The sequence below is a fragment of the Podarcis cretensis genome (assembly GCF_951804945.1).
Source record: "Podarcis cretensis genome assembly, chromosome: 8".
In the NCBI taxonomy this organism is placed as follows: domain Eukaryota; kingdom Metazoa; phylum Chordata; class Lepidosauria; order Squamata; family Lacertidae; genus Podarcis; species Podarcis cretensis.
In genome coordinates, this window is record NC_137177.1 from 70,713,246 (window position 1) to 70,735,628 (window position 22,383).

General features: G+C 45.8%; 2 protein-coding genes across 5 annotated transcripts in view; one reads left to right on the plus strand and one right to left on the minus strand.

Moving 5' to 3' along the window:
* The window catches only part of MRPS16 (mitochondrial ribosomal protein S16), a 317,894-nt gene that overhangs the window by 197,200 nt on the left and 98,311 nt on the right, over positions 1-22,383 (minus strand). The window lies entirely within an intron of this gene.
* Positions 1-22,383, plus strand: part of MEGF6 (multiple EGF like domains 6) — a 206,840-nt gene that overhangs the window by 12,252 nt on the left and 172,205 nt on the right. For all 4 annotated transcript variants that reach the window (XM_079986726.1, XM_079986725.1, XM_079986728.1 and 1 more), the window contains exons 2-3: positions 2,014-2,148; positions 10,506-10,615. In XM_079986726.1, coding sequence (XP_079842852.1) covers positions 2,014-2,148; positions 10,506-10,615 — 245 coding nt within the window. The remainder of the gene's footprint in view (positions 1-2,013; positions 2,149-10,505; positions 10,616-22,383) is intronic.

Consider the following 22,383-nt stretch of genomic DNA (forward strand, 5'->3'; position numbering starts at 1 on the left):
CAAAATTAGCCTGGCTGTAAACAAACATTTCTGTTTGGGGGTTATGGAATCCTGGAGAGCCAAACGTGACTCGTGCAATGTCTGTAGGATTGGCGTTTCCTCACCTAGAGTGGCTGGGATGCTGGTGTAGTAGTTAGAGCCAGAGTGGGGGACTTTCTTGGATCCCGAGGGCCACATTCCCTAGTGGACAACAAGGGGGGGACACACACGTCAGTGGCTGGCAGGGCCAGAGGCAAAGCGACTCTTAACTTTGCAGTTTTCCAGCCAGCAAAAAGCAGGTGGGAAATAGGAACAAGGAGAGAGTGGGCAGTCTTTATATTGAGAGGCAGGGGGTGGGGGGTGGAACCTGGGTCGAATCCAGCATTAATTAGAGCAGATGCACCAAAATGAATGGGAGCAACTAACATAGGACCATTCAGAAGGAATTGTTGTTTAGTCGTGTCTGACTCTTCGTGACCCCATGGACCAGAGCACGCCAGGCACTCCTGTCTTCCACTGCCTCCCGCAGTTTAGTCAAACTCATGCTGGTAGCTTCGAGAACATTGTCCAACTATCTCGTCCTCTGTTGTCCTCTTCTCCTTGTGCCCTCAATCTTTCCCAACATCAGGGTCTTTTCCAGGGGAGTCTTCTCTTCTTATGAGGTGGCCAAAGTATTGGAGCCTCGGCTTCAGGATCTGTCCTTCCAGTGAGCACTCAGGGCTGATTTCCTTAAGAATGGATAGGTTTGATCTTCTTGCAGTCCATGGGACTCTCAAGAGTCTCCTCCAGCACCATAATTCAAAAGCATCAATTCTTCGGCGATCAGCCTTCTTTATGGTCCAGCTCTCACTTCCATACATCACCACTGGGGAAACCATAGCTTTGACTATACGGACCTTTGTTGGCAAGGTGATGTCTCTGTTTTTTAAGATGCTGTCTAGTTTGTCATTGCTTTTCTCCCAAGAAGCAGGTGTCTTTTAATTTCGTGACTGCTGTCACCATCTGCAGAAAGTACAAGAAAGTAAAATCTCTCACTGCCTCCATTTCTTCCCCTTCTATTTGCCAGGAGGTGATGGGACCAGTGGCCATGATCTTAGTTTTTTTGATGTTGAGCTTCAGACCATATTTTGCGCTCTCCTTTTTCACCCTCATTAAAAGGTTCTTTAATTCCTCCTCACTTTCTGCCATCATAGTTGTGTCATCTCCGTATCTGAGGTTGTTGATATTTCTTCTGGCAATCTTACCATTTCCATCCCTCAATTTCACTTGAATTGTGTTTTCTTCCATTATGCTGCTAGCTAATTCTAAGTAATGATGCTTTCCTGAAAGGTTATTTCCTCCCCCCACCCAAAATAGTGTGGGTGTGGTAGTGGTGGGGAGGGATTCATATCATAATCACTAGGCAATCCATATCCTCTGTGTGCCAATCCCTAAATTATTTTGAAAGAAGGCAGCCGTGATGCCTACCTTGAAAAGTAGGGGTGCACAACGTGTTTTCAGCCAGAGGGCTGCATTCTTTCCTGAGGTAAACGTAGCGGGAGCGATACATGTAAATTTTGCCTTTCTACGGTAGGCTAGTTCCTACACACACTTTTTGGCATCATCTGTCCAGGCAAGAGGAAAGCATGGCCAAAGATCAAGGACATATTCCAACCGGGCAAAAGCAATCAAGGAGGAGGAACTTTTATGAAAGGGAATTAAGATAATGGACCTAAGGGTTGCTAAAGAATCAATAAACAAGGATGCAGGGATGGGGAGGTATGGGGAAGTCAAAAGAAAGAAGGGTATGAAACGATCAGTTGGAAATCGTGTTGTTTTGTGTTGCTATTGCTATCTGTTTGAAAAACGAATAAAAATTATTATAAAAAAAAAAGCAATCAAGGAGGGTGAGTTACAGGTGTGGTCCAGGGAGAGGAAGTATAGTCTGAGGGCTGGAGAAAAAAAGCCTAGAGGGCCAGGTTTGTCCCCTGTGCCTGAAAAGAACGTCCCACTGTTCAGCCGCACAAAGAAATAACATCTTTCTTTTCCCTCCAGGCCAAACGTCTGTGCAGAGCGACAACTCGCAATGGTCAGTCACCGACAGCCACGCATCAGCTCCTTCTCTCGGTTGGTTAAAGTGTGGAATCCAAGTTGTCGAGGGCATCCATGGTGCTTGGGCTATGAACGGAGGTATGTGCCATCACTGCGCTGGGTCTCCTGTATTTGTTTTGTTGCTCTTTCCAATTGCTACATTGCCCTCATCTTGAAAGCTTGGTGGAGCAGCCTCTCCACCCCTGGACCATAATGGGATGCGTTCAGGGTCGGTTACGTTCAGAGTGGAACCGTTGAAGTAAGCAGACACGACTAACTTAGGCCCACTGATTTCAGTGAGTAGGACTTAGTTGGGGGTGCGTACAGCCGTTGAAGGGAATGGGTCTATTGCAGTTATGCTCACTGATTTCATAGGGCCGTCTCTGAGGCTGCACCCACACCTTCAATTAAAGCACTATTATACCAGTGCTTTAAATGGCACAGCTTTAATAGCTTTCCCTAAGGAATCTTGGGAGCTGCAGTTTGTTAAGGGTGCTGAGCAGTGCTTTTTTTCTTTCCCTAGAAAAAAGAGGTGCAAGAACTCACCATGAACGCCTCCCTTGTTCTCTTATAATGGCAATGGCGCCCACCTGAGAGGTGCCGGAACTGAGTTCCAGCTGGAAAAAAAGCCCGGGCACTGAGAATTGTTAGGAGATCCCTATTTCCCTAACAGAGCTACAATTCCCAGAGTTTTTGGGGAAGATTGATGGTTAAATCACTCTGGGAATTGTAGCTCTGTGAGAGAAAGAGGGGTCTTCTAACAACTCACAAGACTCTTAAACTACAGCTTCCAGATTATTATTTTTGGGGAGGGAAGACGTGCTTAAAGTGGTGTCATACTGTGTTAAATGTATGGTGCAGATGTGGCCTGAGTAGGACCAACCTTGGACACAACACAGTATAAATATATGAAGTTGCTTACAGCTGGGCTGGCTAACCTGTGTGCCTGCAGATGTTTCAGGACCACAACTCTCATCTTCATCCCTGACCATTGGCCAGCAGGCTGGGGCTGATGGGAGCTGGAGTTCAGTAACATCTGGAGGGGCTCCCCACCCATGCTGTACACAAAAATCAAACCATTGGTCCATCTAGTTCTGGATTATTTAATTTTACCGCAGTGGGCAGCAAGATGAATAATGCAGTTTTGGACAGCAGATGAACTGCAGTGGAATGGAGACAGTACTGCATGCAACAAATACAGAAGCAGAAAATGATGGCTTCTTGCATCTCTACTCAGAGTAGATTCATGTCTATCAGTTTCAGTGGGTTCACTCTAAAGAGGACTAAAGAGGACTAAAGTTGTGTCCCTGAAAGAAATGAAGACAGCTCCTTTCTTTCTTTCTTTTTTAAAGAAAGTCCTGTCTTGTATTTAAGGAATCCCTTGCAGCCTATAATTGTCAGCAATTACCTTGCTGATGGAGAGCTGTCCACCAGTAAGGCTGAACTTACTGATTTATTTCTTCTTTTGGTCTCAAAGTCTGTGTCTTTGTCTGGTGCAGAGAGGACACTTTGAAATGTGAGGGGCTTTGTCTGTTGCTACAGCACTTCAAAGGCTCAGAATCCTCCGTCTTGCAAATGTTCGGCTCACTCTCATGCGATGAATCTCCCTCCATCCCCTCTTTTTAACATTGTAAATCAGGAAGCATAAACACAATCTCTCTTCTCTTCTCTGTGAGACTCTAGCTGCTCTCTTCCTGGCTTGAAAAACATGCACGTTTTTGGCACGCAAAGTCAGAGGGGTTTGTGCTTACTGTCAAGTCAGAGCACGGCAACTCGGTAAAGTGGTAGTAAATCCCAGGTTATACCATTGCTGTGTATATTATTTTGCAAGAGTTACATAAGCAAATAGGCAGAGGTCTTGCCCCTAAGACAGAGGCTGTGCTATGAATATTTTAACTGTGTTTGTGTGGGTGAAACATTACCCCCCCCCCCCCGCATTTTGTCCTGGAAATTTGGGGGTGGGGGAGCCCATCTCAACAGTTCCTTCTCGGTCACTTTTTCTCCCTCCTGGAAGCCCATGGGAGAATCCTGGCATCTCCATTAGGGTTTGCCTGAAACCTTGGAGAGCCAATCACTGCAGGAAATACTGAGCTAGTTATGGACCAGTGGACTGACTTGGTATAGCAAAGGGCTATGACTTGGTGGTAGGGCATCTACTTCGCATGCAGAAGGGTCTCATATTCAACCCAGGGAGTGTTCTGTGCGTGAAATCCTGGAGAGCCGCTGCGGGTCAATGTAGATGATCAGCAGTGGTTGGGGCCCATTGAGACTGGTAGGGTGGCAGGCAGGGAGCCCAACAGTAGGTGGCACCAGAGCCAATTAATTCCAGTTTTGACCCCTATCCTTCTTCCTACTGAGTTCTACAAGGGGCAACTCTGACATGAGGGAGGAAGTGGAAGCTGAGAGATCGTGAGGCCTCTTGGACTAAGAGAAGAAGGCAGGCTGGTAGGGGCAGTAGGAGGTCGATGTGGCAGTGCCCCATTTGCTGAAATGGACCAAATTCCACTGTGCTGAGCTAGATGGGCTTACGGTCTGACGGTATAAGGCAACTAAAGAGCTGGCTCAGTCATAATCTCAGGGCTGAGCCCCACGTTGGGTAAAAGATTCCTGTATTTCTGGAGGTTGGACTAGATGAACCTCATGGTCCCTTCCAGCACTGGTGCTCCCCCTGCCCCCCGTTCCTCTGCACTGCTCCGGCACCATTGGGGAGGGGGGTACCATTGCGGCCGCCCCCTGGGACATGCACCATGCCCCCACAGGCTGCCGCCATGCCCCCAGGACGGATGACACCACGCCCCTGGGCAGCATGCCACACCCCCAGGATGCTTGCCATGACCCCGGGACGTGCGACAGCCACTCCCCCGCCTGCTCTCTGCCCCCCAGTGCAGAAAAATTCAGCTTTGCCACTGCCTTCCAGCTCAACAATTATGTGAACTTCCCTGTGTTATTACTGAGCTTGAGTTGGGCTAGATTTCAGTTGAACATCAGGAGGCTATATGTTCTTTTTAGTGCAAGTTTTTAATAAGATATATAAGCTTAAATACATGTGCCAACTAGCATATCTCTATATCTGAAGTTGTCTTCAGATAACTCTCAGCTCAATAAATGAAAGGCAGCACCTGCAGGTGAAGTCCTTTTCATTTCTTTATCCTTCCCTATTGCTGATAACACACCAGAATCACAACAGCTTTTGAAAATATTAATCAACAAGCATGTATTTCACTTGCATTACCCATTTTAATCAACCTTAAAATAATAGTTGGCTGATCTACCAGTTAAGCAGTCAAAGTTTGTAGCTGGGTTCATGATAATCCTTCAGAGCTCACTAGAACCAAAAGAGCATTTAAAAACACGAATAAATGAATGTGAGTGTTACTAATCAACAGGTATGACTGTGACTTGCTGCCCCGTGTTAATCAACCTAAAATATTAGTTGGCTGATCTACCAGTTTAACCAGTCAAAGGTTGCAGCCCATCTATCCATAATCATTGGGAGTGAAAGTTCATAGCTCCGCTGTGTATGGTTCATATCATGCAAAGTATGTTTCCTGGCCTCTGTGTTGGCTTCTGGAGCTGTTTCAATTGGCCAACACTGGGCTGTGGAAGCAGATGAATTGGGAGCTTGGCTGCAGCATTGCGGATTTCCTTGATGGGACCAGGGAGGCACGGCAGCTGCTCCACTTTTTTTTTGTTATAAGCAGTTGTGTGACGAAGATTGGACAACAGGGGCAGTTAGCCATGGGCATGGCCCAAGCAGGGGTTGCAAAATGGCAGGCAAAGGGCACGCACCATGTTGGCAGTTCTGGAAGAAGTCACACATTATTTAATGTTTTAATTTTTGGCAGGCAACTATCACGACCGATTTTGCCTTGTCATTCCAGGAGTATGCTGTTATGTAACTTATGTGGGGAGAACAAATGTGGGGAGCTTCAGGTCCAGGGGCCAAATGTGCCCCTCCAGACCCCTCTGTCGTAAAATTATAGGAAGGCACCAACAGAGAGCCATCCAGCCTTCAATGAAATGTGCTAGGATAGTGAGAGGAGGTTCTTAGCATTTTGAGAGAGCTGGACTTCCTTAGATGCCAGATGATCACAGTACAGCGGTACCTCGGGTTAAGTACTTAATTCGTTCCGGAGGTCTGTTCTTAACCTGAAACTGTTCTTAACCTGAAGCACCACTTTAGCTAATGGGGCCTCCTTCTGCTGCTGCGCCGCCGCCACCCAATTTCTGTTCTTATCCTGAAGCAAAGTTCTTAACCTGAGGTACTATTTCTGGGTTAGTGGAGTCTGTAACCTGAAGCGTATGTAACCCGAGGTACCACTTTAACATTAGGAACAACAATAAATTTATTAATAGCCCTTTCTCTGATGTGCATCAAATTTATGAATGAAGCCCAATACAGTGTTCAAAACATACCCATTAAATATATATGCAGTGGTACCTCAGGTTACAGATGCTTCAGGCTAAAGATGCTTCAGGCTACAGACTCTGCTAACCCAAAAATAGCACCTCGGGTTAAGAACTTTGCTTCAGGATGAGAACAGAAATCTCACAGCAGCAGGAGGCCCCATTAGCTAATTTGGTGCTTCGGGTTAAGAACAATTTCAGGTTAAGAACGGACCTCCAGAACAAATTAAGTTCTTAACCCGAGGTACCACTGTATACGGAGAGGGAGAAAGAAAGGGGGGGGGGGGGGAGAGAGACAGATTTCTTCCAGCCTTACAAGGAGACAAAATGGATTGACTTTGGGACTCTTTGCTGCTGAGCCACAGAGGATGGGGGCAGTGACGGACCTAGCCGCTCGGGCACCCAGAGCGGTGCACATCCCGTGCCCCCATTGGGGGCAATCGGCATGGTGATCAGTGCCCAGGGGGGTGGCGTAGTGATCCACCATGGGGGGGTTTTGTCACCCCCTTAGGGATGACACCTGGGGCAGACCGCCTCCATTGCCCCCCTTCCTATGTCCCTGGATGGGGGAGCTGCTCAGGGCTAGGGGGAGCTGGGGGTCTATTGCCGCAAGGCCCTCAAAACTTGTATCTGACCCTGGGTCAAAAGACGAAGGTCTGAAAAAAGTCTGCCTGTAGCCAAAGGGCTCAAGCTGGGCTGAATGGCTTTTAAGGAACTGTGTGCACCCACATTCTCTCCCTCTCCCTCTCTTTCCTGTGAGCAACACATATCTGGAAGGTAGAATTCTTGACACCCCTCCATCCTGGAGCAGCGGCGGGCTCTGGAGATGAGAGCAGCGTTTTCTGCCAAGCTCAGAGCAAGACGGCCAGAGTGGTTCCACCTGCCCTTCCTCTCCCCCCTCCTCTGGGTCCTGTTAAGTAGGGCTATTTTTCTCCAGCTTAGTTCTCAATGCAATAAGGAGCCATATTAATTTTTATTGGGCTCGACAACATGAGCTTTTATTGGCATCCCTCTTTGAAACCGCATTGCCTTATAGTTCTCCTCCTTGCAGGGAATCCTTCCTAGGTGGATTCTTCTGCCAACTGGCCGCTCCCACACTGTGCCTCTAGCTGTACCACCCGGGCCAGAAAGCAAACCTGTCAGATTTCATCAGGGCACCGTTGCCTACCTGTTGCACGAATAGAAATGTTGGGTGCTGCCATATGCAGAGTCTAACCAAAGTTCCAGTTGGAGAAGAGAAACCTGAGAGGTGATCCAATAGCCGTTGTCAAATATCTGAAGGGCTGTGGTGTGGAAGATGGAGGGTTACAAAAGTTGCGTTCTTCCTCCTCTCTCTTCCGAGCAGTGGCAAGAGTCCATGGGGTTCCAGACCCCTCCCCCCGGGTCTGTGTATCTTTGGAAGACTGAGACACAGTGGAGACTGTCATAGCCATAAGAAATATGGTTTATTTGCCTATTTATACCTTCAGTCTGCATGGAGGGGGTCCAGATCTTACAGCATGGCCATATCAAGAGGGGTTTGTCCCCCACAGCAGTGCAGGCAGCCTTCAGCCAACCTGCCCAAGATGGACTCCAGTCTTTCTTCTGCCGTCTTCTTCCCAGAACCCCTTGCTCCAAAACACTCTTTTTCCTGTCACCTCAAACACCCCCCCATCACCTGGGATACATCTGTCTCCCCAGGCCAAAGGATTCCTCTCTGAGGGACCATCAGCCCCTTTCGCCAGGGATTCCTTGCCTGGCACAGTTCTGCAGCTTGTACTTTTCATCCATATCTCAACTAATCAAAATCCTACCATTTATCCATTTCTAGGATTTTTTTTTTTTTTGGGGGGGGGGTTCCCTCCCAAATCCAGTATGGTGTAGTGGTTAAGAGCGATGGACTCGTAATCTGGTGAACCGGGTTCGATTCCCTGCTCCTCCACATGCAGCTGCTGGGTGACCTTGGGCTAGTCACACTTCTCTGAAGTCTCTCAGCCCCACTTGCCTCACAGAGTGTTTGTTGTTGGAGAGGAAGGGAAAGGAGATTGTCAGCCACTTTGAGACTCCTTCGAGTAGTGATAAAGTGGGATATCAAATCCAAACTCCTCCTCCTCCTCTTCCTCCTCCTCCTCCTCCTCCTCCTCCTCCTCTTCTACTTCTTCTTCTTCCATGACATGGAGCAAACCTTTTTTCCTGCTCCTTCAGAGGGTAGGATCCAAATCAATTAACATTGCAAGAAAGGAGGTTCCGACTAGATATTAGGAAGAATTATCTGATGGGAAAAGCCATTTGGCAGTGGAACGGACTCTCTTGGATGGTGGTGGGCTTTCCTTCACTGGAGAGTTTTAAACAGAAGTTGGGTGGCCATCTGTCAGCTGTGATTCCTGAATCACAGCCAGTTGGACTAGATGACTCTTGGGATCAGCCAAATTCATGGAGGGCAAGGCTATCAATGGTGACTAGTTATGCTGGCTATGTTCTGCCTCCACTGTTAGACGGAGTATGACTTTGAATACTAGGTCCTGGAAATTGCAAGTGGGGAGACTGCTGTTGTGCCCAAGTCCTGCTTGCAGGCTTCCCAGGGGCATTTGGTTGGGCTAGAAGGGCCACTGGCCTGATCCAGCAAAGGTCTTGTTGGGTCCTCCTACCTCCTGTGTGTAAGCAGCTTGGGAAGAAGTCTCTTGTCACCTAAGAGAGTTTCTCAAAGCCCAAATAATTTCTCCTGGTTCTAAACAACTCACACACCCCTCTTGATGCGAACTGTTAACTGTGGAGGGAATGTAACAATGAGTTTTCATTCATTTTTTTCGAACCTCAGCATGCTTTCCTTGCAGGACATCTGCTCCATCACTTGTATTAAACCTGTGGATTTTTTAAAAAGCCGATTGCGTGACGTTGAAAGCAATATCTGTTTTGAGCACAATGGAGAAGGGAGTCTTTTTGGCAGCACGCAACCCAGTTGGACTTTTTGCCAGTTTGCGAGCTGTTTTGCTGTCTAATGACTGGATATTGCTTTCCCAGACACATCTGGGCCCTGATTGCTTTCTCCATGCTTGGCTGAAATGGGCAAAATATTTTCATGTTTTCCACCACCCCGTTTTATTTCTCTTTTCCTCCTTGCAAAACTAGACTGGAGATGTTGTACATTTGGATGAAGCCGGGTTATGCCTTAAGGCTTGTGCCCCATGCTAGCCCTGCTCAAAGTAGACTTTTTGAAGTTAATGGGCATGGCTAACTTGGGCTCCTTATTGTCACTGAGTCTACTTTGAGTGGAACTGAGTTGGATACAACCATGATCATTTGCCCTGCATTGCAAGGGGTTGGGCTAGGTCACCCTTGGGGCAACAGTTGTACAAAACTATGTTTTTATGATTCAGTTTCTTTGTGAATTAAAAGCACTAAGTAACCAGGATTTGTCTGGGCACTTTTTTTTTTTTTTTAATGGATACACCTGGAATTTTCTGCTATGCAGGAAAGTGTGTGTGAGTGCAATGCTCGAATACATGCAGTCATTCTGTGGGCTTTTACAGTTAGTTGTGTTTCATCTCTTGCCAATGGGATGTGTTGAAAACATATGTTAAAACCACCACAATGGTCAAACAGTGAAGTTAGACTAACTCAACCAGAGTCTTAACTATATGTGACGTGAAAGTATTTTTTTCACCTGTAATTTTGGTTGCTTACAGACTTCCACTGGGGTTTTTTTTGGGTGGGAGTCAATCACATACTGAGAAATTCTAGTTGCACAGTGAAAGTTGATCCTGGTAAAGCTCCTGTCTGAAAACCTGGAGATCCGCTGCCAGTCGGTGTAGACATTATTGGCCCAGATGAATCTTTGGTCTGATAAGGCAGATTCCTATGTTGCTCTGGGTTGCAGCCAATGTTAGAGCGGACCCACTGAAATTAATAGACAGAGCTAATTTACCTCCATTAAAGTTCAACAGGTCTACTCAGAGTAGGACAAACACTGGACGCAACTTTCTGCACCTGATTTCTTCTGAATTATGCGGCTGTAGCCTCCAGCTGCAGTAACATTTAACGCTGCTTGTTTTGATGTTCTCTTTTCTCAGGATGCTGTATTACATGGACAACAGGCAGCTCTACAGCATGCAGTACCAGACGGTGTACAGGTGCTGCCCGGGATGGTCTCAGTTTGGAGAGGACGCAGGCTGCCTTTATCGTAAGTGGGCCCTCCTTCATCCTGCCATGCTTTGCCATCTGGGATAGCTCAGTCGGTAGAGCATGGGACTCTTAACCTCAGGGTTGTGGGTTTGAGCCCCATGTTGGGCAAAACACTTCCTGCACTGCAGGTGGGTTGGACCAGACCAGGGACGTCTTAAACATATCCGGCGCTGTGGTGCAAAGATCCCTCTGGCGCCCTCCCTGTTTCCCAGAGTTGCTGACCTTTTTTAGGGAGGACGGTACTGCTGGTGACGTGCCCAACATTGCGGGGCTGGAGGAGGCGGGCAGTGGCTGGAAGGCAACTACTCCGGCAGGGTAGAGGCAGAGGCTGGATGTGGTGGCTCCCGGCTCAGCTGACTGCTTTGTGCTGCGGTGGCCATGGCTGACGGAGGCTCTGGGCACGGCGCAGCACTGCTTTGGCGCGGCATGGCGAAGGTGGTGAGCTGATTCCAGGAGGTGCCACGTTCAGCCTCTGCCTCTTCCCTGGCGCCCTCCAGAACTTGGTGCCCTGTTTCCCTGCACCACTAGCCTCTCTGGATAAGATGCCCCTGGACCAGATGACCTTGTGGTCCCTTCCAACTCTACAGTTCTATGATGTGTCTCTTTAATTGCACATACAGAAACTCAGAGAGATTCATGCATATGCTCGTGATTTAGGCCTTGTCTTTTGATGATGTCCACAGTGGCTTACAACAGGTACGAGCTGTTCCTGCACGTGGGCAAGTGTCTGTGTGTACATTTGTTGATTTGCACACCTCGGCGACTCAGGCGTACAGAGTGCACCCTCGTAGGACTGTGTAGGTGAGCAGCCATAACGTTTGCGTATGCAGATTGTGCGGTGTGCCAACACCCCTGCTGGCCCAATGCAAAGTGTGTTGTGCTTCTTAACAACAGGGTAGCAAATACAAATTCTCTCTGTGTGTGGCAGAGCAGAGGGACCAAACATTTGCTGAATCTCTGAGCTGTTGTATGTGCTCAAAGGAACACAGAGCAAATGAATGGGAGGTGGTGATAGAGTGGAGGACCAAAGAGGCCTTCTCAGAGAGGGTGGGAGCCTCATGAGGGCATCTTTCCCAAATGGAAGCAGACACTGTACTGTATATAAGCTTCTTCCCTGGCCATACAAGGCTAGGAAGCTCTAGCCCGGGGGCCAAATGTGATCCTCGTAAGTCTCTCTTAAGCCACATCCTCTCTCCACAGGCTACACCCCTTGGCAGCCATATTTTGCACCCTCCTCAAGTGTTTTTGCCTGGCTGGAGTGCATCTTTGAACTCCACTAATGCCTCTTGCTTGTCAGGATGTAGAATAGAAAGGAGTGTGCTTTGGTGTGATGTACTGTAGAAACAAGGCGACTGTACAAACATAAAATTTGCATTGCTTTGCCTACTCTTGCCTCTGGCTCTGCTGCCGTGTGGCCCTCAAAAGGTTGCTCAGAAGGGATGAAGGTTTTGGGCTGAAAAAGATCCCCACTCACCTCCTAGGATGAACAGTACCCTTTCTAACCCTCCCACTCCACTCCCACCCTCCCAAAAAAACACCCTGGAATTTTGGTCACAGGCAGCATGGATATCATTGTGCAAGTCTCTGTTTTGGTTCCAGCATCGAGGAGACAACCTCAGAAAAATTACCAGCTTGCATAACCCGACTTCTATACCCATCTGTCTTCCTCATTTGTGGAGAAAACAACAACTAAATTGAGGTATTTCAAGTTCTGAGCTATAACCTCTGAAACAACTTGAAATGAAACTTTTTTTAAAACAAGAATTTCAGCTATGAAAAGATAGAAAGAAGAAAAGTACTATTACATTTTCATACATTAATATACAGTAGTACCTCGGGTTATATACGCTTCAGGTTACAGATGTTTCAGGTTACACTAACTCAGAAATAGTACCTTGGGTTAAGAACTTTGCTTCAGGATGAGAACAGAAATCGTGCTCCGGCGGCGCAGCAGCAGTGGGAGGCCACATTAGCTAAAATGGTGCTTCAGGTTAAGAACAGTCTCAGGTTAAGAAGGGACCTCCGGAACGAATTAAGTACTTAACCCAAGGTACCACTGTACAAATGTGCATATTCTTATTATCCTAATACACATATAATTGTCAGTAACCCAATAGATTATTTGTAATTTCATTCCATATATTGCTGTATTTATCCAAAGTCTGCGTCTATAAGCTGTCTGTTCGTATGTTGCCAATGTTGTCACGTTGTCAAGCCATTGATTAAGGGGGAATCATAACGGTATTCTTCCAGTTCATTAGTACCATGAAACTTGGCGAAGGTGATCTTATGGCCCGGGTGGCATGTGCCCTCCCCAGGGGTTGCCCAGAAGGCTGATAGAAGTTCTCCACTCTTGGCCTAAAGGGGTGTGGGGAGAAGAAGAATCAACTCTGTTTCAGTTTGCAAAGATATTGTGGTCTGGTGGTGATGCTTATTCCTACATAGGACCTCAAAAGTAGGGGGTTTTGTTTGTTTGTTTGCTCCCCACAAGTGTGTAGCAAAGCAAGAGAAATATTCTGAAGAATATTGTCTTTGTTTTCTACCTTTCCATTGTTCGTGGTTGGTTCTTACTTGTTCTTAGCGTGGAAGGTGTTCTACGTTTACATCATTGAAATGCTAGTTGGCTCGAGGTCCATCCCTATTTAAAGCAAAGACCTGCACTGAGGATATTAAACTCTGGACTGTTTTCAAGATCCATCCTCCTCATTTGTCAGAATGTATGTAGAAATGATCAGGCCGCCGGGAGTTGCCTGATATGCCTTTGCGCTCTGCTAGTGCGATGTGTTCTGGAGTTTTTCCTAATAGCTTGGGCTGAAGAAGGTAAATTGGGAATCACTCTATGTACGCTGATTAATTGTGTGGGGAAAGGAGCCAGGCATTGTTGCTCATGGCTGGATAAGACCACAGGCTCATTATAGTCCAGCATTCCATTCGCAAAGTTTAGAGAGATGCAGTGGTGGTGACGATTATTATGAATTTGGCGAGCCCGTCTAGATGAAACCCTGGATTTCTTTCCCCAACCCGCAATCCCGTATCTCTGAGGGTGGAATGCATACAAGCAAGCTTTGCCAACGCAAGTTCCTTTGTCAAGGCAATGGCTTTGGCTGGCCAGCTAAGTACTGCAATTTAAAAGTCCAGAAGGTTGCCATAGAAGCAAATGGGTGGGGCTTTCCCTACCCCCTCAATAGCCAGAGCAGTGTGTGAGAGTTGGCCTGATGCTGAAGATTGGAGGAAGTGAGGCAGGTCTTCCTCTGTTCTGGATTTTGGAAACCTAATGGGGAAGCAGCCTCTGTTGGAGTATTAATGCTGTGAGCCCCTACCTCCCAGGTTGTATTTATGCATGTTGTTGTTTAGTCATTTAGTCATGTCCGACTCTTCATGACCCCATGGACCATAGCATGCCAGGCACTCCTGACTTCTACTGCCTCCCGCAGTTTGGTCAAACTCATGCTGGTAGCTTCAAGAACACTGTCCAACCTCATCCTCTGTCGTCCCCTTCTCCTTGTGCCCTCCATTTTTCCCAACATCAGGGTCTTTTCCAGGGAGTCTTCTCTTCTCATGAGGTGACCAAAGTCTTGGAGCTTCAGGATCTGTCCTTCCAGTGAGCACTCAGGGCTACTTTCCTTAAGAATGGATCGGTTTGATCTTCTTGCAGTCCATGGGACTCTCAAGAGTCTCCTCCAGCACCATAATTCAAAAGCATCAATTCTTCGACAATCAGCCTTCTTTATGGTCCAGCTCTCACTTCCATACATCACTACCGGGAAAACCATAGCTTTAACTATATGGACCTTTGTTGGTAAGGTGATGTCTCTGCTTTTCAAGATGCTGTCTAGGTTTGTCATTGCTTTTCTCCCAAGAAGCAGGCGTCTTAATAAAACTATATATTCTAATTCCGGGCCCAGAAATTGGCTGTATTAGCAAACACTGGTAGATGGCACCCCTAGCATTATAAAACCACGTTGAAGATAAACAAAACATTGCACAGGAATTCCCTTTAAAGCAGGATTGCTTTGTTTTATTGTGTATTTTTAAATTGCAAGAAAGGAGATTCCAACTCAACATCAGGAAGGACTTTCTGACATGGAGATCTGGCTGACTGTGGAATGGACTACCTCAGAAGGTGTTGGGAGTCTCCTACACTGGTGGTTTTTAAACAGTGGTCGGCTGCGATTCTTGCATTATAGGGGGTTGGTCTAGATAGTCCTTGGGGTGCATTCTAATGCTACAATTCGCTGATTCACGATGGATGTTTTATAGTTCAGTGGTTGTGTAACTAGGTTAATACTGCTTAGAAACCTGTCTTGCAGTCTACAGATGAATAAACAGTGAATTTGTAACAACCACCACCATAATACTTAACTCAAGATGTGGCCAGTTTGTCTGTTGTGGAAAGGTGATGAAGAGAGTAAAAAATAAAATAAAATAAATAATATCAACAACAACAGTTCAAAGGAAACTTTGGATAGGGACCAGATAATGGCCTTATCTGAACTCGGCAAAAAGAAGAAGAAGAAAAAAAGTATACCCAAATTGGCAATCGTCCAATTAGCTCAACTCAGGAGGGAAAAGAACTTTCATAAAGGTTTCCTGCAGAGGAAGTGAATAATTCCATTCAGGAAAGCAGAAGTCCAGTATAGGAAAGAGAGACGCCTAGAGCAGCATCTTAGCTTGCCATTTGAACTGCTGGCACGGAGAAGGCAGAAGGAAATCTCTCATTTGTAGCTGGAAAGGGGCGAGAGAGATAATGGGGGCAGACACGAAGAGGAAGAGCGTCTGTGCAGAAGAAAAATGATAATAATAGTCTGTGTCTGTTTATGAACTGGTGTGTAATTTGTCAGAGGAACCCAAAGTTAGGAATGTTTGTGTTTTTGCTTTTTTTTTTTTTAAACTGCCTGCTAACTGGAGTGGCCTTAAAAGCTAATGAGCTTCTGCATTTGCCGGTCTTTGTGTTGTTGCCAGCTAGCAATTGTCACGAGTTTTTGTATGGCTGCAGTTGGAGCAACAACTGGCATGCTGTGGAGAAAGGAGAGAGGGGAAACACCCACCCACATACGCGCCCACCCACACACCCACACTCACACACCACTACAACCCAGGAACCATCCAGTGAAGCTCTGAAGATGTCGACCCACCAGCTGTGAAAAAGGCAAATTCCATGCTAGGGATCATTAGGAAGAGAATTGAAAATGAAGCTGCTCATATCATAATGCCATTGTACAAATCTATGCTGTGACCACGTTTGGAATACAGTAAGCCTACATGTAATGCGTTTAACTTCTGTGCATTCAGCTTACACGCAGGGCAATTTTAAAAAGAAATGTATTCCAGGGAAAATGTCTTTGGCATTGCAAACCACCATTGAGCCCAATGGGTCTTGACTATACACAATTTTGGCTTTAGGCACGATCCTTGGAATATAATATATGTAAGTCACGGGCTTACTGTACTGGGTATGGTTCTGGTTGTCTCACCTCAAAAAGGAGCTGGAGAAGGTTCAGCAAATGGGCGATAAAAACAGTCAAGGGGATGGAGCGGCTCCCCATGGGAAAAAGTTGCAGTGTTTGGGGCTTTTTTGTTTAGGTAAAAAGGGAGTTAAAGATGACATAACAGAAACTAATAAATATACATTCTTCCACCATGCTATGTATCTATACACATGCGTGCGTGCACACGCACTACCGTGCTTGAAATAAACTAGTTCAGTTTCACGAAGCTCTGAACTACACTTGAAAGTAGTTTCTGTAAGTGCCAGGTGAACTGAATATGAATTGAGTTCATTTTCAGGTAGAAGTTTTTTAAAAAAATCTATTTTATCTTCATTCTCTGACATGCCCCCCTTTAAACCCATAAAGCCTAAATATCATAAATATTTGGGGAGGGGGCATAAATTAAACCATTCAGATTCCAGTATATGTGTGTGTGTGTGTGTGTGTGTGTGTGTGTGTGTGTGTGTGTGTTTTGATGTTTACTTAAGTATATTTTGTAGTTTGGCAAAGCTTGTAACATTCTGAATGCTGTTTTTTGTTTTTTGAGGATCATTTGGATAAACCTGAATTGAGCTGTGAACTGAACTTGTTCACAAATTTTCTGTTAAAAAAAGGGGTGGGATGAATGTGACATAGAATTAGTTTCTTTTAGGGCGTATTCAACTAGAACTAGTTTCTTTTGAAAATGAACTTTCCAAGCTCTCTCCCTCTGTGCATAGGGTGGTTTTATGTTTACACAGAGTACATCCATTGAAATGAATGAACATGGTTAACTTAGGCGTATAGTTTTCTACTCTGCATAAAATTTAGTTGAATACCGCCCTTCATGTACCTTGAGAGCTATACATGTTTGTTTATTAGAGGCTAAATCTAAAATTGTGTGCAATAATGCACATTAGACCACTTTGTACGCATTAAATAGTACATATCACTATGCTGTTAAAAACCACTTTAAAATATTTCAGACCCTTTGATAAAATTGATATGAGTAAATATAATTTTATTAACGTCATTCTTTCAGTTAGAGGACTTCCATCTGGTCACCTTTGATACTGAGGGCTGTCCTCTGTAAAGTGCATCATGATCTCCCTCTCTCTCCCCACCCCTATTCCTCGGGACCTTCTCATGATTTGACCCACTTTGAGCTGCCTTTCTATTCCTTGCAAACGTAGACCTTGAACATGTCAATGCAAACTGTGTGAAATTTGCCCAGGAGTACCCTTCCCCTTACAAATTCATTCCTGTTTGACTGAAGGAACTCTATACATTCTGTCAGGTCGGTGCCCCCCCCCCTTTTAACAACCCCGTTGCTGAGTTCAGAATTTCTTCATCCCCATGAAAGGAAAGCTGGGAGATGGGTGGAAAACTTTTCACGGAAAACAGATGGTGAACAAGACACCGCAAGAAGAGGCCTGTATACTTTAAACAGCTCCAAGGGGATCTGTAAAATGCCTTGTGAAATATTGGGCTTCCTAGCGGCTTCTTTCCATCGTGTGTGTGTGTGTGAGTGGGTCTGCTGGATTCATAAGGTCCTCTCATGCTGTCAGATCACACCTCATAAACAGGGTCTCTCTCTCTCTCTCTCTCTCTCTCTCTCTCTCTCTCTCTCATGGTTTCATGTTTATCTTTTTTTCTTTAAACCCCCTTGTCTTTTTCTTTGGGCTGTTTGGCTGGCCAAGGTTTGCTTAAAGGTTCAAAAAAAACACCAGAATGTTCTTCAAGCATAGTTGAGACATGGGGCATATCCGCATGATGCGTTTAAAGCAGCATGGTACCACTTTAAACAGTCATGGCTTTCCTCAAAGAATTCTGGGAGCTGTAGTTTGTTAAGGGAGCCAGCAGGTTTTAGGAGACCCCTGTTCCCCTCACAGAGCTAGAGTTTCCAGAGTGGTTAAGCAATCAGTGAACACAAATGAAATATGCAGATTTAGCTACGGGTGTCTGATGTACCGTAGTTCCAAAGGAACCGAGCAGGTTATAGACTCCTCCTCCTCCTCCTCCTCCTCCTCCTCTTTGACATCTTAAGTAGAATTCTGGCAGAGACTTTTCAACACTGTTTCATTACCTTGGGGATACAGGCGGCATGGCTTGAGTGTTGCCTTTTGTCTGGCTAAGCATCCATTGATGGGGATGCTTCTGAAGAGACTTGTGACTCGCAATTCAATTCAAGCAGGTTCCAAAGTTCAGGCGTGGCTCTTCTGATGCAGCCAAAGTAGTGGTGGGGTTCAGGTGTGGGTCAAGCTGAGATGTAAGCCAAGAGGAAAAAGAGACTCTGGTTCTGTGAGCATTGGCAGGATGCAGAACTGAGGAATCAGCCTGGTCCAGAGTCAAACCATTGTTCTGTCCAGTTCCGTATTGCCCATGCTGACTGGTGATGTGTCTCCAGAATTTCGGACAGAGATCTTCCCAGTGCGACCTGGAGATTCTGGAAATTGAACGTGGGACCTTTTACATGCATAGCAGATGCTCAGCTACGGCCTTTCCTTGGATGACAGCAAACAGACATTTGTGCTGTCACATTGTTTTCTAGGGGCCAAAATCGATGTGATGCTAAACATGCCATTAGGAAGGCATACACCCTTCAATATTTCTCCTATGAAAATAGGGACACCCATCATCATCATCATCATAACCCGCCCATCCGACTGGTTTGCCACAGCCACTCTAGGTGGCTTACAACATATATAAAGGTAAAGGGACCCCTGACCATTAGGTCCAGTCGTGGCCGACTCTGGGGTTGCGGCGCTCATCTCGCTTTATTGGCTGAGGGAGCCGGCGTTTGTCCGCAGACAGCTTCCAGGTTATGCGGCCAGCATGACTAAGTCACTTCTGGCGAACCAGAGCAGCACAAGGAAACGCCATTTACCTTCCTGCCAGAGCAGTACCTATTTATCTACTTGCACTTTGACGTGCTTTTGAACTGCTAGATTGGCAGGAGCTGGGACCGAGCAACGGGAGCTCACCCCGTCATGGGGATTCGAACTGCTGACCTTCTGATGAGCAAGCCCTAGGCTCTGTGGTTTAACCCACAGCGCCACCCGCGTCCCTTTACAACGTATATAAAAGCATAATAAAACATTAAACATACTTTCCAATGCAGGGCTGCCTTCAGATGTCTTCTAAAGGCTGTATAGTTACTTAACTCATTGGCTTGGGGGGTTGCAATAACTCCATAGCCTCCAACATCTCTCAGCTGAAAATAGGGATGTCCTAAGGAAAAGCGGGAAATTCCGGGATCAAATGAGAAACTGGGATGTCTTCTGTAAATCCGGGACTTCCCTAGAAAATAGGGACACTTGGAGGGTCTGGTTTTGGATACTAAGTTGGCTGCATCAGGGCAAAGGTCCAGTACAGTCTCTTTATATTGGTAATGTTTATCCAAAGTCTCTGGGCTCCATTAGGTGACCTATTTATTTAGCATTCATTTTATTTGCTTGTGTGAAGCTCATGCGGAGGCTAGACTATGCCCAACTTTAATTGAACATCCATCCTTATTTGCTTGCAGAAAGCTTATGCAGACAGTAGGCTACAGCTGGCCTATATTGAGCATTGTTCTCATTTGTTTGTGGGCAGCATTCTTTCTAAATTCATCCTGATTTGCTTGTGCAGTGCTTATACATCTTTCCATTAATCGTTCATTTGCCCCATGCTTTCCCTGTTAACTTTCCCAACTGCAAAAAGTCAGTTTTTTAAAAAGTGGGTTTGTTGCGCTAGGACGACAGAGTCCTTTAATCCGCTTAATTCAGCAAACCTAAATTCCTGGTATGCGCTTGAATCTCTCCCACAAAATGCTGGCAGCCTGGAGGTGACCTCAAATATAGGTCTTTTCCTGGAGGTGAAACTGGCTCCTTTATTATGTATGGAAAGAACGAGTGCTACCACTTTGCTGAGGTCCCTCCCTTATTCTTCCTGAGAGCTGAAATTTTAATGCCTTGAATTTCCCATGGCAGAAACAAGAATAGCAGGAAATGTTGTCAGAGTGTAACTTGTTCTGTATTACCGGGGTCATAATTGATGGCACCGTGATAAAATCCAACAAAAGAAGTGTTTATGAATATTATCATCAGTAATATAAAGAGTGGTGCAAAAGTGCTGCTTCCCCTGTGCACGCCCCAAATGTATTAACACAACTGCAAATATATAAGCTGTTGTGGGAAGAGTCATGGCTCAGTGGTAAAGTATCTGCTTTGCATGCAGAAGGTTGCAGGTTCAAAACCTGGCACCTCTAGTTGGGGCTGGGAAAGCCCCACTGTCTGAAATCCTGGAAAGCTGCTGCCAGTCAGTGTAGACAATACAGAGCTGTATCAGTGGTCTGACTCAGTGCTAAAAGAACTGCCCAAGAACTGCCTAAAAGAACTGCCTAAGTCCTTTGTGAGTATGAAGGAAGCTTTGGAAAAGAATCTAAGGCCCCATCTGCACTGTAGTTTGTGAAGGGTGCTGAGACTCCTATTGCCCTCACAGAGCTACAATTCCCAGAGTTCCCTGGAAAGAGGGATTGTTGGTTAAAGCACTGTATTTTATTTGAGCTTTCACATTGTAGGGGAACCAGCCTCATATCACCAGCATGTCTGAGTCTAATTAATGCATGAAGGGGTTAATGCCATAGAGTAAGCTGTCCTGCCAGGTTTTGCCTATGTCACTTCCCCTCACCTTGGGAGGAAACGGGCAGCCAAGCCTTTTGTTCTACTTAGACTACGTGTGTGAGGATGTCTGAGATGCTCCCTCCAGCTGCATGGCTTTAAGCAGCCTCTTTTGTTTCAGACAAGAATAAAGTATGAAACTAATGTTTTCCTATACCAATAGTTTAGGAACTTTTACCATTTTATAACCAAGCAACATTTTACTGCCTGAGCAACTATATCTGACTGCTATATGAAAAAGCACATGAACCTGACCGCTGAAGATTTTTGTGAGGGTACCATTTTATGACTTTCTAAACGTGTGGTCTATTTTTGTGCTAGGGAAATGGGATACATCGAGATTCACTGGAAAGGGCACATGTAAAAGTTTTTACAGCCTATATTCCCATGCTTTCTTTGCTGCATGTTTTGCCACATCAAATCTCAGCTAGGGCTCTCTCACCAAAGAACAATTGCCCCAAGTTTGGATCTTTGCATCTGGGATTTCCAACACACATGACACAAAAGCAGCTTCTGGAAGCTTAACATTCATTTCTTTGTCAGTTGCTTCAAGAAAAAAAAAACTGTTTGCAACCCTGTGGATCCAGAAAATTGCACAATTTGGGGTGGTATACGAACATATACCTTGCCGACAAAGGTCCATATAGGTAAAACTACGGTTTTCCCAGAAGTAATGTATGGAAGTGAGAGCAGGACCATAAAGAAGGCTGATTGCCGAAGAATTGATGCTTTTGAATTATGGTGCTGGAGGAGACTCGAGAGTCCCATGGTCTGCAAGAAGATCAAACCTATCCATTCTTAAGGAAATCAGCCCTGAGTGCTCACTGGAAGGACAGATCCTGAAGCTGAGGCTCCAATACTTTGGCCACCTCATGAGAAGAGAAGACTCCCTGGAAAAGACCCTGATGTTGGGAAAGATGGAGGGCACAAGGAGAAGGGGACGACAGAGGACGAGATGATTGGTTCTCGAAGCTACCAGCATGAGTTTGACCAAGCTGCGGGAGGCAGTGGAAGACAGGAGTGCCTGGCGTGCTCTGGTCCATAGGGTCATGAAGAGTCGGACACAACTAAACGACTAAACAACAACCAACATATAGCTCTACCCTGCTGTTTTTATGGGGAAACAGAAGCATGTATGGAGGAGAATGACATTGTCCAATGACATCCGTTGTTTTGCCACATTATGCCCACTGGTGTGAAAGAAATTTAGCACGACATGCTAGTATATCTGTCCAAAAGTATTGTTCAACAATGCAGCAGGCACTGCAATAATGCAACAGGCACTGAAAGGAACATTAGAAAACAGGACAGAAGTGGCAGTATTTTAACCAGGAACTCTAACACAACATTTCTCACATCCAGATGCAGCCAGTGTCTGGTCTTCACTGAGCTTTCTGATTTATTTCTGGCGAGGTTATACAACAAAGAGCATTCATCCTAACAGAGGTTAGGCAATGTCTAGTCTTTATTGAGCATTTGTTCGGTTTTCTTTGCAGAGAGGTTCAACGAAGAGTGGAGTTTCTTGTGTGGTGTTCACACATATTCCCACTAATCTGCATGCCTCTCATACCTTTCAGTGTGTTTTACCATCCCTTTCTGAACCATAACATATTTGCTAGTTTTTAAAAAGTGGATTT